The sequence below is a fragment of the Phocoena sinus genome, chromosome 1 (assembly GCF_008692025.1).
Source record: "Phocoena sinus isolate mPhoSin1 chromosome 1, mPhoSin1.pri, whole genome shotgun sequence".
NCBI classification, from domain to species: Eukaryota; Metazoa; Chordata; class Mammalia; order Artiodactyla; family Phocoenidae; genus Phocoena; species Phocoena sinus.
In genome coordinates, this window is record NC_045763.1 from 128,308,848 (window position 1) to 128,328,780 (window position 19,933).

At 38.0% G+C, this 19,933-nt stretch overlaps 1 protein-coding gene across 19 annotated transcripts in view; it reads left to right on the forward strand.

Moving 5' to 3' along the window:
* The window catches only part of PRRC2C (proline rich coiled-coil 2C), a 98,909-nt gene that overhangs the window by 44,287 nt on the left and 34,689 nt on the right, over positions 1-19,933 (forward strand). For all 19 annotated transcript variants that reach the window (XM_032621778.1, XM_032621876.1, XM_032621808.1 and 16 more), the window contains exons 12-17: positions 2,799-3,432; positions 9,997-10,166; positions 10,622-10,871; positions 11,892-12,102; positions 13,313-15,565; positions 17,803-18,011. In XM_032621778.1, coding sequence (XP_032477669.1) covers positions 2,799-3,432; positions 9,997-10,166; positions 10,622-10,871; positions 11,892-12,102; positions 13,313-15,565; positions 17,803-18,011 — 3,727 coding nt within the window. The remainder of the gene's footprint in view (positions 1-2,798; positions 3,433-9,996; positions 10,167-10,621; positions 10,872-11,891; positions 12,103-13,312; positions 15,566-17,802; positions 18,012-19,933) is intronic.

Genomic DNA, 19,933 nt, shown 5'->3' on the forward strand with positions numbered 1-19,933 from the left:
TAACAATGCACAGGCCTCCCTGATCACTGTAGAATGACAGTGCACATACCATCACCATCACTGTCATCTCCACCAGTCATTTTCCTTTTAACCACTGAATGCTCTTTGTAGCATTTCTATACACATAGAAGCTAAAACTAAAACATCTAGCAGAAAATGTAGAAGAAAGTCTTTATGAACTTGGGCCAACAAAAATGTCTTAGATAAGACAAAAAATGCAAGAATTAGAAAGAAAAAGGAAATCGATCAGTTGGACTTTGAAATACATCTCTAAGGCAAAGAAAAGATATCACAGGAAAAATATTAATACATCTGATGAAGAACTTGTATGGGGGTGTGTGTGTGTATTTAAAAGCCCTTACAAGTCAATAATAAGACAAAAAGTCCAACAAAATGATTTGGACATTTACTTCATAAAATAAGGTATACAGATGGCCAATAAGCACATGAAAAGATGTTCAATATCTTTAGTCAGCAGGAAAATGGAAAGTAAAACCACATTGAAATTTTGTTACACATCCAGAATTTAAAAGGCTGATGACACCAAATATTGGGGAGGATGCAGAGCAGGTGATACCCTCATATATTGCTCGTGGAGCTGTAAAACCTTGTAATCACTTTGGAAAACAGTTTGGCAGTTTCTTATAAAGTGAAACACATAGTTACTATATGACTTGGCAGTTCCACTCTTAGGTATTCATCTAAGAGGAATGAAAACATACATTTACACAAAGACTTAGGCATGAATGACCATAGCTGTCTTATTTCTAGTTAAAAAAAAACTAGAAGCGGGCTTCCCTGGTGGCGCAGTGGTTGAGAGTCTGCCTGCCGATGCAGGGGACACAGGTTCATGCCCCGGTCCGGGAAGATCCCACATGCCGCGGGGCGGCTAGGCCCGTGAGCCATGGCCGCTGAGCCTGCGCGTCTGGAACCTGTGCTCCACGGCTGGAGAGGCCACAACAGTGAGAGGCCCGCGTACTGCAAAAAAACAAAACAGCAACAACAAAAAACTAGAAGCAATCCGTATGTTCATCCACAGATGAAACAATATGCCTATGATGCCATACTATGCAGCAATAGAATGGAGTAAACTCCTGCTACACACAGTGACCTCAGAACCATTACCCTGAATGCAAGAAGCCAGATACAAAACAGAATATAACTTGATGTATCCATTTTTGTGAAATTTTAGGAAAGGCAGATCTACTCTATACTGTCAGAATTAGATTGCTGGTTGCTTGAGGTCAGGGATGCAGGCAGAGGACTGATGAAAATGCTCTATATGTTGATTGGGGCAGTAGTTACCTAAGTTTATCATTTGTCCAAACTCATCAAACTATACAGTTAAAATATATATATCACATTTTATGTAAATTATACTTCAGTGAAGTTGCTTTTTAAAAAATGCTTACTCTGTGAGTTTAGTGTAAATTAGGTGTGTTTATATAATTACTTTGTTTTTGCAGCTTGTCTTTCAAGCTATAGATGAAGTAACTAAATACCAGAGAGATTAAACGGTTTACCTAAGACAGCACTGTTAGTAAATGGTAGTCTGGATTCATGGTTTGTTTGGGTTTTTTGTTTTGTATTCAGTCCAGTGTTTTCACCATATCATTGTTTTCTCTTTTGTAGGGATTCTGACTAATGGCTTTTAAGGTTTCTTCACCCTAATACTATTAAAAATCTTGTTTTTGGCTGCGTCGATGAGCACGGGCTTCTCATTTTGGTGGCTTCTCTTGTTGTGGAGAACGGGCTCTAGGTGCTCAGGCTTCAGTAGTTACAGCACATGGACTCAGTATTTGTGGCACGTGGGCCCTAGAGCACGTGCACTTCAGTAGTTGCGGTGTGTGGGCTCATAGTTGCGGCATGTGGGCTCTAGAGCGCAAGCTCAGTAGCTGTGGCGCATGGGCTTAGTTGCTCCACGGCATGTGGGATCTTCCCAGACCAGGGCTCAAACCCGTGTCCCCTCCATTGACAGGCGGATTCTTAGCTGCTGTGCCACCACAGAAGTCTCCAAAATCAATATTTTTTAAACAAATTTTTTAGTTCCTTGATATTGCAGCTCTTCATGTGCTTTTTTTCATCCTGCTTGTCTTTGCAAAGTTGCTGGCATTTTTAGGCTTTGTAGTAATTGTTTTAGAACACGTTAGTTGAAAATTAAATCATTAAAACTCAGCCTCTCAGGTCATCCTCCCATTCTCCACCACGGGATCTAGATACGCCTTTCTGGATCTTTCCGTTTAAAGATAGAATTCTCTCTGCCCAAGCTGCTTTTTAGGAATTTCCTCTCCTTTGGCATGTCAGCAGCAGCAATGTCTCCATGTCCTTCACTTAGCATCTTTGACTGTGTGCTCTTTCCTTGTAACTGTATCTCAGTCTTCTCAGGGCTCATGTGGTGCCATGTTGCATCTTTATGGACTTCTTTTCTCCCTCTTTAGGCATTCCATCTCTGGAAGTTCCTGCTAAAGCACTCACAGTCTAAATTTCCTTTGTCTCTAAATTTAGATTAAATTCATGTTGTGACAGTTTCTGATTTTGTTCAACAAATACCGACTGAGCAGTAATGTCTGGCACAGTAAATAGGTACTCACTCAGTAAATATTTATTAGATGGCTGGATTAATTATTCTCGAAAATTAACTAGATTTACTATTTTCCCCACATTGTTACTTGTTTACATTTTAATGTGTATGTTTTTCAGGAAAATTTCTGACACACTGGAGAATTTTGCTCCTGCTCCGTGTCTATGATATATCCTTTGTTGTCATACTCATCTGATAATTTATCTTAATGTTTCAGCATCCTCCTCCAGACCGACAGGCAGTACCTGGAAGACCAGGCCCTTTCCCCCCTAAGCAACAGGTCCCGGATGAAGATGAAATATGGAAGCAAAGAAGAAGACAACAGTCAGAACTTTCTGCAGCAGTGGAACGTGCTCGTAAACGGCGTGAAGAGGAAGAGCGAAGAATGGAAGAGCAAAGGAAAGCAGCATGTGCAGAGAAGCTTAAACGATTAGACGAAAAGCTTGGTATAGTGGACAAACAACCCTCTCCAGAGGAAATTAGAGAAAGGGAGCGAGAAAAAGAACGAGAAAAGGAACGGGAACGTGAGAAAGAACTTGAAAAAGAACAAGAATGGGAGCGAGAGAAGGAGCGGGAAAAAGAAAGGGAAAGGCAACAGGAGAAGGAAAAAGAACTGGAGCGAGAGCAGGAAATACAGAGAGAAATGGAGAAGGAAAGAAAGCAAGAAAAAGAGAAAGAACTAGAACGGCAGCAAGAAAAGGAAAAAGAACTGCAGAAGATGAAAGAACAGGAAAAGGAATGTGAGTTGGAGAAGAAAGAAAGGGAGAAAGTGGAGGAAAAAATTGAACACAAAGAACCTACTTTAGAGCCTATGGTAGAAAAACCAGAAAGTGAAAACAGCTGTAACAAAGGTATGATAGTCTTGTTTGTCTTTATATAAGCTTTACAAAAGGCTTCATGTTACATGTGGGTATTGGATATTTTTGTATTTTTAAAATATGTAATCCGAATAAAAGTGATTAGTGTTTTTTGGATAAGGTTGAATTTTATTGGATACTTTAAAATGTTTTTTTCTGTAATTTTTTTTATTATGATAAAATACATGTAACATAAAGTTTAGCATCTTAACCATTTTTAGGTGTACAGTTCAGTGGTATTAAAAACATTCATAATGAACCGTCACTACCATCCATCTTGAGAACTCTTTTCATCTTTTTTTTTTTTTTTTTTTTTTTTTTTTGGGGTACGGGGGCCTCTCACTGTTGTGGCCTCTCCCGTTGCGGAGCACAGGCTCCAGACGCGCAGGCTCAGCGGCCATGGCTCACGGGCCCAGCTGCTCCACAGCATGTGGGATCTTCCCAGACCGGGGCACGAACCCGCGTCCCCTGCATCGGCAGGCGGACTCTCAACCACTGCGCCACCAGGGAAGCCCCTCTTTTCATCTTCTTAAATTGAAATTCTGTATCCATTAAACAGTAACTCTCCCCAGCCCCTCCCGGAATGGTGATTCTGCTTTCTTTCTGTGTGAGTTTGACTATTCTCAGTACCTCACCTAAGTGGAATCATACAGTATTTGTCTTTTTGTAACTGGCTTTTTTTGTTTAGCATAATGTCCTTAAGTTTCGTCCACTGTAGCATATTACAGAATTTCCTTCCTTTTTAAGGCTACTAATCATCATATAAATACACACACACACCACATTTTGCTTACCCAATCTGTTGATGGACACTTGGGTTGATTCCATGTTTTACCTATTTTAAATAACACTGATGTGACTGTGAGTGTACAGATATCTCTTTGGGACCCTGCTTTCATTTATTTTGAGCACAGGCATACCTCAGAGATGTTGCAGGTTAGGTACCAGACCATTGCAATAAAGCAGATATGGCAAAAAAGCAAATCACATGAATTTTTTGGTTTCCCAGTGCATATAAAAGTTATGTTTACACTATTCTGTAGACTATTAAGTGTGCAGTAGCATTCTGTCTAAAAATATATATATGCTGTACGTACATACCTTAACATAAAAATACTTTATTGCTAAAAATGCTAACCATCCATGAGCCTTCAGTGAGCCATGATCTTTTTGCTGTGGGGGTGAGGGAGGGTCTTGCCTCAGTGTTGATGGCTGCTGACTGATCAGGGTGCTGAGGTGGGGGCGCTGTGGCAATGTCTTAAAATAAGACAACAGTGAAGTTTGCCACATCGATTGACTCTTCCTTTCACAAATGATTTCTTTGTAACATCCGTTCTGTTTGATAGCATTTATCCACAGTAGATCTTCTTTCAAAATTGGAGTCAATCCTCTCAAACCCTGGCAGTGCTTCACCAACTAAGTTTATGTAATAACGTTCTAAATCCTTGGTTGTCATTTCAACAGGCTTCACAGCATCTTCAGTAGGAGTAGATTCCATCTCAAGAAACCACTTTCTTTGCTCATCTATTGGAAGCAGCTCCTTATCCATTCAAGTTTTATTGTAATATTGCAGCAATTCTGCCATATTCTAGTTTTCTTGTTGTTTCCACCACATCTGCAGTTACTTCCTCCACTGCAGTGTTGAATCCCTCAAAATTATCCAGTACTAAGTTGAATAAAAGTGGCAAAAGGAGGCACCCTTGTCTTGTTCCTGATCCTACAAAAAAAGCTTTGTCTGTCAACATTGAGTGTGGTATTAGTTGTGGGTTTCTCATAAGTGGATTTTATTCTGTTGAGATAGTTTCCTTCTGTTCCTAGTTTGAGTATTTTTATCATAAAAATGTGTTGAATTTTGTCAAATCCTTTTCTGTGATAATTGTGATGATCATGTGTTATTTTCCCTTCATTCTGTCAGTGTATAATATATTGATCGATTTTTGTATGTTAAACCATCCTTGCATCCCAGGAATATATCCCACTTGGTAAACGGTGTATAACACTTTCAGTATACTGCTAAATTCTGTTTTCTAGTATTGTGTCAAGAATTTTTGCATCAGTGTTCATAAGAGATATCTGTCTGTAGTTTTCTTGTAGTGTTCTTGTTTGGCTTTGGTATCAAGGTGATGCTGGCCTTGTAAATGAGTTAGGAAGTGTTCCCTCCTCTTCAATTTTTTGGAAAAGTTTGAGAATAATTGATGTTATTTGTTTAAATATTTGGTGGAATTCGCCAGTGAAGCCATCAGGTCCAGGGCTTTTCTTTGTCATGAGAATTTTGATTACCAAGTCAGTCTCCTTACTAGTTAAAAGTCTATTCACATTTTCTATTTCTTTGTGACTTAGTCTTGGTAGATTTTTTGTTTTTAGGAATTTGTACATTTCATCTAGGTTATCCAGTTTGTTGGTGTACAGTTGTCCATAATTCTCTCATAATCCTTTTTATTTCTGTAGAATTGGTAGTATTGTCCCCATTTTCACTTCTAATTTTAGTAATTTGAGTCTTTTTTCCTTAGTTCACCCCTCCCCACCCCAGCTAAAGATTTGTCAATTTTGTTGATCTTGTCAACGAGCTAACTTTTGTTTTCATTGATTTTTCTCTATTTTTCTATTCTCTTATTTTCTTGATCTCTGCTGTGATTTTTATTTCCTTCTAGTAACCTTTGGTTTAGTTTGTTCTTCTTATTCTCATTCCTTAAGTTGTAACTCTAGGTTACTGATTTGAGAGCTTTCCTGTTTTTTAATGTAAGCATTTATAGCTATAAATTTCCCTCTTTGCTTTGCTTTTGCTGCATCCCAGAAGTTTTGGTATGTTGTGCTTTTGTTTTCATTCATCTCATAGGTATTTTCCAATTTCCCTTGCACTTTCTTTTTTGATCTTTTGGCTGTTAAAGAGTGTATTGTTTAATTTCCACAGATTTGTGAATTGTTCAGGTTTACTTCTGGTGATTTCTAACTTCATTCCATTGTGGTTAGAGAAAATATTTTATGTGATGTCTATCTTTTTAACTCTTGAGAGTTGATTTGTGACCTAATGTGATCTGTCTTGGAAATGTCCCTCGAGAAAAATGTGTATGCTGTTTTTGGGTAGAGTGTTCTGTATATGTCTGTTGGATCTAGTTGGTTTATTAAGTCCTCTTTTTCCTTATTTATCTTCTGTGTGGCTATTTTAGCCATTATTGGGATTGGAATGTTGAAGCCACTATTTTTTTTTATTTTTTTTTGCGGTACGCGGGCCTCTCACTGTTGTGGCCCCTCCCGCTGCGGAGCACAGGCTCCAGACACGCAGGCCCAGCGGCCATGGATCACGGGCCCAGCCGCTCCGCGGCATGTGGGATCCTCCCGGACCGGGGCACGAACACGTGTCCCCTGCATCGGTAGGCAGGCTGTCAACCACTGTGCCACCAGGGAAGCCCCCACTATTTTTTTATATATATAAATTTGTTTATTTTTGGTTGCATTGGGTCTTTGTTGCTGCACATGGGCTTTCTCTAGTTGCAGCAAACTTGTGGGTACTCTTCGTTGCAGTGCACAGGCTTCTCACTGTGATGGCTTCTCTTGTTGTGGAGCACAGGCTCTAGGCACATGGGCTCAGTAGTTGTGGTTCACGGGCTCTAGAGCGCAGGCTCAGTAGTTGTGACACGTGGGCTTAGTTGCTCTGCAGCATGCGGGATCTTCCTGGACCAGGGCTCGAAGCTGTGTCCCCTGCACTGGCAGGTGGATTCTTAACCACTGAACCGCCAGGGAAGACCTAAGCCTCTGACGATTAATAATAATCGTATATAATAATAATAAATAATAATAAATAGTGCAACTATTTATCCCCTTAATTCTGTCAGTATTTTGCCTCATATGTTTTGATGGTCTGTTACTAGGTGTATAAGTGTTTTATAATTGTTGTATCTTGCAGTATTGAACCTTTTATTAGTATTTAATGACTTTATCTCTTGTAAAACTTCTTTGATTTAAAGTCAATTTTGGGGCTTCCCTGGTGGCACAGTGGTTGAGAGTCCGCATGCCGATGCAGGGCACACAGGTTCGTGCCCCGGTCCGGGAAGATCCCACATGCCGTGGAGCGGCTGGGCCCGTGCGCCATGGCCGCTGAGCCTGCACGTCCGGAGCCTGTGCTCCGCAACGGGAGAAGCCACAACAGTGAGAGGCCCGTGTACCACAAAAAAAATAAAAAATAAAGTCAATTTTGTCTCATGTTAGTGTAGCCACCCTGCTCTCTTTTGGTTACTGTTTCCATGGACTATCTTTGTCCATCTTTTCATTTTCAATTTATTTACATATTTGGATCTAAAGTGAGTTTATTGTAGATACCATATAGTTAGATGACCTTTAATTCTATTTTGTCTGCAAAATTATATTAGCTTCATAGTTAAGAGATGCTGATTCTTCTACTCTTTTCTGATTCCAAGACATTTAACTACTAAATAAAATCTCATTTGTTTACGTGTTAATACCTCTAAAACTTGTTGAATAGAGGTTAATGGGAATTTTGGATTGTCATAATTAAATGACTATACTCAGTTCATAATTTCATATTTGTTTTTCTACCAGTGGGAATAGAAAAACTTCCATAGGTCATTTATATGCTTACCAGACAGTAATTATGCTTTTTGAAAAGAGCCTTTGCTGGACTTCCCTGGCAGTCCAGTGGTTAAGACTCTGCGCTTCTACCTCAGGGGGCATGGGTTCAACCCCTGATTGGGGAACTAAGGTCCTGCAAGCCACACAGTGCTGCCCAAAAAAACCCAAAGCCTTTGCTAGCTATAATCAGTTTTTTTGTTCTTTCCCAACTTAGCTTATAAACTCTAATTAATAAAACTTTGCTCCAAACTTGCTGTAAAATTCAGTCTTAATGAATAGCTTGAGTTAACAGTGATTTAAAATAGAAATAGTTTTATTTCAGTATATTTTCTGTTACGGAAATACTGAAATTTTTTTTACCTCAAAACCCATGCTCTTTCTATAAGACCCTGCTGCTTGAAGTTATAAAGCTGTTTAAAGTTTTGCTTTAAGTTTTTATCTATATTCTGGGTTACCTTCAAACTTGGTCCTTAATGTAACTATAAAAAGAGTAAGAGTGTTTTATCTCAATTTTTTTAAAAAAATAAGATACAGCCCATGTGGATTATTTGTTTAGTTACCAGATTTCACAAATTTTTATATTAAGCAGTCTAGAGATAAGTTGATATTGATAATGGGCTTTTATTAATATATCTTAAGCACTTTGCTCAAAACACTCAAAAAAGGTAAAGTAAAATTTCTCACCACAGAAATGAAAAACATTTGTATACTTTAAAATTGATGAATTCTGAAAGAGAATAACCTTAGGGAATCTCATTCACAGTTAATGAGAAAGGACCATGGATTAGAAATAAGGAAATTCATTTTAGTCCTAGTTCTGCCAGTGAATACATGTAATGACCCTGATTAATTAATTTAACCATCAGCAGTCACTATATATACTTAATTAATTATGCTTTTGTTTTTAATAATCATTATTTAGTGATACTTTTATTTTCGTTCACATTTTATATGTCTTCTGATGGCAGTTTAATTTTAGCTGGGTTTATCATGAGATGTACCCATTTCATTTTTAAATGTTGCACCTACTTGGCTCTCTTATCTCTCTAATATTTTATTTTTTTAGCATTTTTAATATTGAATGTAATACAGACAAAATGTGATTTGTGATTCTTTTTTTTTTTTTTTTTTTATTTGTGATTCTTTACTGCATCACTTTACCATTGGCATTATATTAGCTTTCCCATTAAAATCCACCCCTAATTATCTGAGAAAAGAATTTATAATATGCATGGCTTTGTAGTTGTGACAAATGGCATTCTCTAGAATGTATATATGGCTCTGGTTTTCTTTGGGATGAGAACTTTTCTTGTGTGGGGGGGGATGTGTATGATTCTCCTTCTTGTGTATCATAATTGATACCCTTTACATAAAATAATGATTTTAAACTCTGATGACAACAGAGTGATCACCATCTATCTTCAGATATATCACAGAATAATGATTTATATATTTGAAGATAGCTGGTGATCACTGTTGTCATCAGACTTAGATTCATTAGTTTTCTTTATAGATAACATCCCCTGATCAAAAAAATTTTTAAGTAAACCAGTGTGTTCTATTTTAAGTATTTATAGGCCATTTGTGTTTTCACCTAAGTCCTAGAGAACCCCAAGTAAATTTTGACAGTAGTGTTAATTTTTAGTGAAACAGTGCAAAATAGGTAGTATTTGAAATGGTTTATTATCACAAAATATCAAATACAGACATTTGTATGGTAAAGCATTTGGGCATGTGATTTCTGTCTTAAGAATCCAGCTTTGAGAAAGTCTAGGGTTTTGTTAATCTAATGTTACCTCATTGATGGTTACCAATATTAAAATACAAAAGTGTTTTATTAGAGTAAGGATGCTTTCTTCCTTGTTAACTTTTTAAATATATCAATCTAATTATTTCACTCCAGTACAAACAACACGTATTTGTCAAGTGTCGTTGATGAGTATAATTATCTTTCACCTTTTCTTTGGGCAGAGGATGACCCAGTTTTCAGTAGACAAGATAACAATCGCAGTGAAAAAGAGACCACACAAGCAGCACATGAAACAGAACCAGAATCAGGGTCTCAGCCTCGGCCTGCTATATTATCTGGCTATTTTAAACAGTTTCAGAAGTCTTTACCACCACGATTCCAGCGGCAGCAGGTAACAATAAAAACATTTTATCTTGTATGTGTGATTAAAAAGGTTTATTGTTCAGTAGTATAAGAAATAATTTGACATAAAACTCAAAATACACAAAGCATACAAATTTTCCCTGAAAAATTTCCTCCTTTTAAATTAGTAAAAGTTTGTTGATAAGGGCTTTACTGTGAAACTTCTGTGTCGTTCCTTTTTTCCATCTGCCTCATTTATAGAAACCATCTTCCTTTCTAGGAAGTGGTTTCTGCAGTATAATTAATGAGTGATTAGTTGCTTAAGTCACGTGTAAGGCAAAATGTCATAACTTATTCTTTGTTCTTTTGTCTTGCCACCTCTCACTGTCAAATGTGTTTGGAATTCTTTTCCCTCAAGGTTTCAAAAAAGCCTGTTTTCTGATTGATTATATTAATTTATCACATGGAACTAAAGTCTCAGATGTAGGGTCCTGCTTTTTTTAGGAACAGATGAAACAGCAGCAGTGGCAGCAGCAGCAGCAGCAAGGTGTACTTCCACAGACAGTTCCTTCACAGCCATCCAGTGGTGCTGTCCCTCCACCACCACACAGACCTCTTTACCAGGCCATGCAGCCTCACCCTCAGCATTTGGCTTCTATGGGTTTTGATCCAAGGTGGCTCATGATGCAGTCATACATGGATCCGCGAATGATATCAGGTAGACCTGCTATGGATATTCCACCCATTCATCCTGGTAAGTTTAAGTTGGCATTGTCTCATGGCTCACTTGCAGTTTTGCAAGTTCAAAGTTTTTCATTTTCCCCACGTTTTTAGTCTTAATTCCTTTGAGAGTTATAATCTAGTAAGAACTTAAATAGGACTTTTTAATCATAAAATTATGTGTCTTCTCTCAGCACAGAGTAGTTAAATGCCAGGTACTGTACCAACAGTGTGGTAAGACCAAAGGGAAAATATATTTTCTCTCTTGCAAATAATATTTTAAAATTTTCAGGTGGAAAATTGCTATCTTAGTTATAATATCTGTTATTTGCTACATTGTTTTTATTCCTTCAGGTGTTTCAGCATTTGAATTTTGTCCATATATTATATATTACAGCTTTTCAATTTTCTCTATCATTTGCCAGCCTAACACTTGGATTTCCTAATAGTTTAGCTAAAAACAAATAAAATAGCAGTCTTTATCAGAATAAATCCAGATAATCCAGTACCAAGACAGTCTAGAGGAAAATTTAGAGGTGACAAAAATATGATCAAGAATCACATCTTTATTTTTAAATTTACACTGAAAATTTTAAATTTAAGAGGCATAATTTATAGCGTATTGATCAACTAAATTAGATTAATGGGATTTTCTATAGAAAATGTTTTTCTGAAAATTTATCACTTGGTGTAATTCTCATAATGTTTAACATGCGTAGAGTCACGGTGCTTGTTATCTGATTTTTATAGGCATTATCTTTTCTTTCCTTTAAAGTAAAATAGGCTGTTCTTATGGTTTTGCTTGCTTTGCTTCCTCAATTTTTAAATCTATTTAAAAGCAACGATAAAAATCTCATTCACAGAAAAACTCAATATAATTTTCACTGATTATTTTTTTGAATTAATCAGTTTTACTTGCCAAAAGTATTTCTTTGGTTTAAATATAGAATGTCCAAATAGTAATTAAGTAATAATGTAGATTCTATGTCTATGATGTTTGTTCCCTTCGTTCTCCTACCCCCACCCCCCAATCTTTTTCTGATCTTTTGTATAGGAATGATTCCTCCTAAGCCATTAATGAGAAGAGACCAGATGGAAGGGTCACCAAGCAGCTCTGAGTCATTTGAACATATAGCTCGCTCTGCAAGAGATCATGCAATTTCCCTCTCTGAGCCTCGTATGATGTGGGGGTCAGATCCCTATCCTCATACTGAGCCTCAGCAGGCCACCACTCCCAAGGCAACAGAAGAACCTGAGGATATAAGGTAATTATTAAAATTATTAGTAGACCAATAGAATATTGTGGGGAAACGAAAACTGTGTAGTCTCTCTGAAGATCTTTCTGATTTAGGACTGAGCCACCGATCTGATTTTCTCCCATTTTAGTATGCCTTATTTCATTCTAGGACGTATTTTCCTTTTTCTGGCATTTCTGTATTGATTAGGGCATTTTGTAATGTAGTTCTGTACACTTAGTTAAATGCTGAAATTCAGTGGTAGATGTTAAAATTGGCAAGATTCTGCTGTTGATTAGGTACTTGACGTGTAATGTGGCTAAAGTGTGGATATAGTTCTTCCACTAACGAGAAATATGGTAGACATTTAATTATCGATATCTTATGGAAGTTTTCTAAGGCTGAGTTAAGGACAAACACTAATTTACAGAGTTACTTTGAAGTGTCAGACAATTGGTGATCTCTAACAGTTTATAACCATGAAGTTAGAACTTCTGCCCTTTTAAGGAGTATGTTATGGTGTTCTAAAATTCTGATTCAGTGGGGAAGATGGACCTACTCTAGTGCACTCTCGTTATAAGTGGAAATGACTAGTTTCGGTATTAAAAATTCACATCAGCATGGTCTAAACTTCCTCTTAAGGAATGAGCTTCATTTGTTTTTAATTGTGGGGGTAGAAACATAGCATATCTGCCCTCCTATCAAAATTTTAAGTGTGTAGTATAAGCATAGTGTTGTACAACAGATCTCTAGAACTTTTTAATCTTGCACAACTGAAACTTTTTACCCATTTAATCATACTCATTTCCGCCTTCCTCTTAGTCCCTGGCAATCACCTTCTGTGTGGATGAGTTTGATTACATTATATAGTATAGATAAGTGGAATCATGCAGCATTTGTCCTTCTGTGACTGGTTTATTTCACTTAGCGTAATGTCCTCATCCATGACATAGCATATAGCAGGATTTTCTTTCTTTTTTTAATACTAAACAACATTCTATTGTATGCATTTACCACATTTTCTTAAGCCATTCATCTGTCGGTAGGCATTTAGGTTGTTTCTATCTGTTGGCTATTATGAATAATGTTGCACTAAACTTTTTATAGAGACATAAAGCTCTTTATGATTAGGATCCGTTTTTTTCTTTTTAAATTAGAGGGGTTATTTTGCTGTACATGTACCTGTGAGAAAGATTTTTGCCTTGATGGCTGTTATTTCTTTGAATTCTCCTTATCATAGGCCTGAAGCCCCATTGGATCAGGAACAGATAACTGCTGCTTATCCAGTAGAACATAGTCAGTTAGAGGTTCATCCAAAAGCAGACTTTGTCAGAGAATCAAGTGAGACAGAAGTACAGAAGTTTTTAAGCAGATCAGTGGAAGACATTAGACCTCATCATACTGACACAAATAATCAGCCTGCTTGTTTTGATGTACCTGATCAAAAGACTGTATCCATTCAAGAAGAGCGAATTTCAGCTGGAGAAAGTCAGCCTGCCCGGAAAAGAAGTGTTTCCCATGGATCTAACCATACTCAGAAATCAGAGGAGCAGAGAAATGAGCCATCTGCAAGCATTCCTAAAGTAACTAGCAGATGCATTGATTCAAAAGAACCAGCAGAAAGGTCAGAGGAAAAACCAAAAAAAGAGGGCTTTATACGATCTTCTGAAGGACCAAAACCTGAAAAACTGTATAAATCTAAATCGGAAACTCGTTGGGGCCCAAGGCCTAGCTCCAACAGAAGAGAAGAAGGTAATGATAGGCCTGTGAGAAGATCAGGTCCTATTAAAAAACCTATACTTAGAGATATGAAAGAAGAACGAGAGCAAAGGAAGGAGAAAGAAGGAGAAAAGGGAGAAAAGGTCACCGAAAAAATGGCAAAACCTGAAAAGACAGAAAAGAAAGAGCCTCTTCCTCCACCCCCACCACCTGTGGCACCGCTTCAGCCACAGTCGGTTCCACTGCCACCTCAACCAGAACCAGAGAAATTTTCTTCAGTAGAAACTTCACCTTCCACTTTGGTGCAAAAGCCACCTCAGGATACTGAGAAGCCTTTGGAACCTGTAAGTAGTGTTGAGGTAGAGCCTGCAGCTAAAACTGTAAACCAGCAAACTGTCACAGCACCAACAGTCAAAGAAGAAAAGCAACCTGAGAAAGTCATCAGCAAAGACCTTGTTACAGAGAGGTCTCGACCAGATTTAAGACCAACAGCTAAGAAAGAATCAACTTTACCCCCTAGGGCCTATTGGAAAGAAGCTAGAGATAGAGATTGGTTTCCAGATCAAGGGTACAGAGGTCGAGGCCGAGGTGAATATTACTCCAGAGGGCGAAGCTATAGAGGCTCTTATGGAGGGCGTGGCCGGGGTGGTAGAGGACACACTCGAGACTATCCTCAGTATAGAGACAGTAAGCCACGAGTAGAGCATGTGCCCCCAGGGCCCCTCAGACAGCGAGAAGAAAGTGAAACACGAAGTGAGAGCTCTGATTTTGAAGTAGTTCCCAAAAGAAGAAGACAGCGAGGTTCAGAGACTGACACAGACAGTGAAGTTCATGAAAGTGCAAGTGACAAGGATAGTTTAAGCAAAGGTAAACTTCCCAAAAGAGAGGAACGGTCTGAAAACAAAAAACCTGTAAAGCCTCCATCTTCTTTCAAGCCTGAAAATCATGTCCGAATAGATAATAGACCTCTAGAAAAACCTTTTGTAAGGGATGATGATAAATCTAAACCAGGCTTCCTTCCTAAAGGAGAGCCTACAAGACGAGGCAGAGGGGGAACATTCAGACGTGGTGGAAGGGATCCTGGAGGTCGCCCGTCACGCCCTTCCACTCTACGAAGACCTGCTTATCGGGACAATCAGTGGAACCCAAGGCAGGCAGAAGCTCCTAAACCAGATGATGGAGAGCCACCAAGAAGACATGAGCAGTTTATTCCTATGACAGCAGATAAACGGCCTCCAAAATTTGAGCGAAAATTTGACCCAGCTAGAGAGAGGCCCCGAAGGCAGCGTCCTACCCGACCACCGAGGCAAGATAAACCTCCCCGATTTAGACGGCTAAGAGAGAGGGAGGCTGCTTCAAAAACCAATGAGGTGGCAGTGCCCACAAATGGCACAGTTAGTAATGTGGTTCAAGAACCAGTTAATACTGCTGGGGATGTTTCTGGGAATAAGACACCAGACTTATCTAATCAGAACTCTTCAGATCAGGCAAATGAAGAATGGGAAACAGCTTCTGAAAGCAGTGATTTCAATGAGAGGCGCGAAAGGGATGAAAAAAAAAATGCTGATTTGAATGCACAAGTGGTTGTAAAGGCTGGAGAGAATGTTTTACCTCCAAAAAGGGAAATAGCAAAGAGAAGTTTTTCTAGTCAGAGACCTGGCATAGATCGCCAGAATCGGCGTGGCAACAATGGTCCACCCAAATCCGGAAGGAATTTCTCAGGTCCTAGGAATGAAAGAAGAAGTGGCCCACCATCAAAAAGTGGAAAACGAGGGTGAGTATTTTGTGTTAGATATAATTACTTATGCACCTTCTCTCTTTTTTTTTTTTTTGGCCGCCATGCGGCTTGTGGGATCTTAGTTCCCTGACCAGGGATTGAACCTGGGCCCTTGGCAGTGAAAGCACAGAGTCCTAACCACTGGATCACCAGGGAATTCCCTACTTTTGCACCTTTAGCGAAGCTAAAAGTATACTTCTTGGTTGAACTGTGCAAAGGAACTAGTCTATAGAGGGCCAAGACATTCTTCTCCTAGAATTTTTTTCTATTCTAAAAGTGTAAGGGTGCTTGAGAAAGAGGTTAGTGTGTCTCAGGAGTCTGCCTGTTGTTATGTTACATTTCTCAAAAGAGTCCTGTTAGGAATTTGTAGGTTTGGGAAAATCTACACACCTAGGGCAGGACCTATACAGTGTCTTCCATTTGGTAAGTCATCTTATTGATGATGAGCAGCCTGCCTTTATTTCTTCGTTTCTCTTTGGAAAACTGGTGCTTACAGGTGTCCTCTGGGACTTAAATTAATATGTTGTAACCATATACAGTCACTCTGTACTGGTTTCTAGAGAGTGAATGTTGAAACTTAAGGATAAATTATATTCCTCACTCAAGTTGCAAACCTACAATAAATGATCCAGCTTAGAGAGAGGCCTAGAAAGCAAAGTCCTGCCCAACCACCAAGGCCACCAGTAACATAAATACCATGTCATTGGTGGTGTTTTTAAAAGAATTTTTGTCAGCTATGCTAAACTTGGTCTATTTTTTTAAATATTAAAATGTTGGTTATAGTAAATTATTACTATTATGTTTAGTATTAGGAAACATTATAAAGTAGCGTTATTCCTAGTTTTAAATCTAGGCTCTGGTATTTACTAGTGGTAAAAACTCTGCTTCCTCAGCAGTAAAAGGGGGAGAAAGTAATAGTACTTATAAAAATGTGTGAAGATTTAGTGACATGATACTTGTGAAACACTTAATGTAACACCTGGTATATAGTAAGCAACTATTATTATGGCCTGCCCGTTTGTTCTTTTTTTTAAAAACCAATTCCCAGATTTGCAGCCTGAGCTGGTAGGAAATTTATTCAGGCAAAGTATCTTAATCTGCATTGGTTAGTTACTGACACTTAGCATTTCAGGTTACTATACCAGTCAGCGAAAATATTTTTGCTTTCTGATAATTTAGAAGAAGTTCCAGGGAAATAATATTACCAGTTGTGTTTGAGTACCTGCTTAACACGGAATTTAAATCTCCCATTAAAAGTCAAAAGAATAGGATAACATCTAAGTTAAAATAACACTGTATCAATAGTTGTTGACTGTAACCAAACTATTAGAATTTCAAGTAATAATACTCAAGGGAAAAATTGATCAGATTTGTGTGCACTGTAGATCTCAACTACTTAGCAAGACTTTTGTGCTATGTAGATGATAACAACTTTGAACCTGCAGAAATAGCAGTTACTGGCTGTAGTGAAATGAATGTTTTGCAAGAGTCCCATTTAGAAGAAATGAATTCATTCTTCACCTGTTTGAGGTCATGCTTTTTGTCAGGCTCTTGTTAAGCTTTTATCTTGAGTAATACTATAGACTGAGCTGGAAATGAATTGGTAAGGCCATTTTTCATGGTGTTTTTTCATGAAGTTTTTATAAAATGAACCCAAGAAAAGAATCTGTTAGGTAAAAAAAAACCCTGTAGAAATACCTTTGGTTTTGTGACGTGAATCGTTTCCATATTAAAACTGGTTGTTTATAATGTTTACGTGTATATAAATCTGATTGAACTTTTAAAAAAAACATACTTGTAGTGTAAGCATAGAATTCTTTAAAAAGAAATTTTCATATGCTGCCCTCTTGTGGAGAAGATCCACTAGTGAATACTTTGGACTAGCTTGGATCACAGAAATTTTCTGCTATAAACAATGTTGGTAGCTCATTTATCACATGATAGACACAGTAAGAATAGACACAATAAGAACCTTCAGAGGATAATTAGAATTGTAGAATTTAATTGCTGGAAAGAATCCTAAGGAGCTTGTCTTATCTCCTTTACTGGGAAGCTCCATCTTAGTGAAGTTGTACCCAACCAAAGTCACTAAAGCTTGTTGGTTTTAGAGTTAGGGTCTTCTATCCCATTGTTATTTCTTCTTAGATTGAACTTTAGAAACTGCCACTAAGAGCATTTTTCTTTTGTTCGGATATGTAGAGGTAGTAATAAAATCTCAAATTATTATTTTGTAGGCCATTTGATGACCAGTCGGCAGGCACAGCTGGTGCTGATCCTGTCAATGGCAGCTCTGCACACCACCAGGAAGGAGCCCCTAATGGTACAGGACAAAAGAACTCCAAAGAGTCTACTGGGAAAAAAAGAGAAGAGCCCAAACCAGGCCCTAAAAAACCCAAAGAGAAAGTGGATGCACTATCACAGTTTGATCTCAACAACTATGCAAGTGCGTCTCAGGTCCCTTTTATGTATCTATCTGTTTATCTATTTGTTACATTTAAATAGATACTGTAAATAAAGAAGTCATCAAAAAAGAAAGAGTTGGACTTCAAGGTAGAGATAGAGACTGGTTATGAATCACCAACTGATATAGCTTTAACTGAAATAACACCAGCTTTTAGCATAGGCTTGAGTGCTTGATAAAATTCTTGTTAAAGATAATCCACAGAGTTTCACTGTTCTTCTTTTAAAAAAAAAAAAAAAAGGAGGAAATTAACCACCCTACCTTGCTAAACAGGTGTGGGGAAGCACAGAAAACCAAATGTGAAGATGCTTAGTTATAGCTGTACATATTCTGTGTCTGAAAGGAAAGAAATATTAACCTCAGTGAGTTATGACCTTGATAAAATTGGCATCTAAGATACGATAAATAGAGAATAAATAATAGGATGGGAGGTAGTGTTGCTGTGGATAAATGCTTTCAGAAAGCCATAGAGTGATAGGATATCAAATATGAAGGATAACACAGCAAGAAGGAAATATTTGATGAAGAAGTTAACAAGGAGATTCCTTGAGTAGACACTTACATTGATACATGTAAAAATGTGCTATTTGCCATTCATTCAGATGAGACTTAAGCTGGAAATACTGAATAAGATTGAGAGATTTACTAAGTTAAGACCAGATAGTAGTAATGGGAAACTTGGGTTAGGTACTTTTGTTATATCAGTATTAGAGATGTAGATGAGAGTTTTCTTTCATCTAGTTAATACTTATTTATACATACTAAATTTGATTTGGGCTCAGGACTTTGGCATTATTATTTCTAGACCAGCGGTTCTCAAAGCGTGGTCCTCAGACCATCAACATCACCTGGAAATTTGTGAAAAATACAGAATCTTGGGCCCTACCCCAGACCTGCTGGATTAGAAACTCTTGGAGTGTGAAGCAATCTGTGTTTTAACAAGTTCTCCAGGTGATTCCGATGCACGCAAACTTTTGAGAGCTAATTCTAGACTACCATTTTAGGATTCACGTGGGAAAGAAATAAACTTATCTTAATTGTGCGTTTTAAGAATTTTTAGAACTGTGGTTCTTAACAGGAATGGTTCTGCATTTGGCAATCTCTGGAGATATTTTGGTGTCAAAACTGGTGGCCGGATGCTGCTGACATCTTAGTGGGTATAGGCCAGGAATGCTGCTAAACATCCTACCGTGCACAGGACAGCTAGCTCAAAATGTTAATACTGCTAAAGTTGGAAAGTTCTGATTTAGAGAGAGCGATTAAAGTAAATCCATAGGGAGCTTGGATGCTAATCTTATTGTGGTCCATGAGAAGAGATTAACATCCATCTAAACACTACATTTGGAAAATGATAAGTGAAGATTACAAAAGTCCACAGAATATGGCAGATTTCTCAAATATTTGTTTACTAGTCTCTCTTTTTCCAAACAACTTCTGGAGTAGAAATTTTGCAAAGTATTATATTATTGGATTAACACAATATAAAAAGGTAAGAAGTCAGTTATTTCTGAATTGATAATGGAAATTGAGCTATTAGTTTTAACTTGTTGAAGTTAATTTTAAGAGTCATCTTTAGGTTCTTTTCCTAAAAATGTTCTATAATTTCCTAAAAATGGTCTTCCTAATAATGTCCTGTTAGCCCAAAACGTTGCAAAGCAGCAGGCAAGAACAGGGTGTTGAGAACAAAGTATTGTTTACATGTCCATAAATGCTTCATGTAATTGAGTGAACTATTCAAAAGGTTTCTAACGGAGCTCTTAGGCAAGAAAATTAAAATAATGAGTGATGGGACTTCCCTGGTGGCGCAGTGGTTGGGAGTCCGCCTGCCGATGCAGGGGACACGGGTTCGTGCCCTGGTCCGGGAGGATCCCACATGCCGCGGAGCGGCTAGGCCCGTGAGCCAT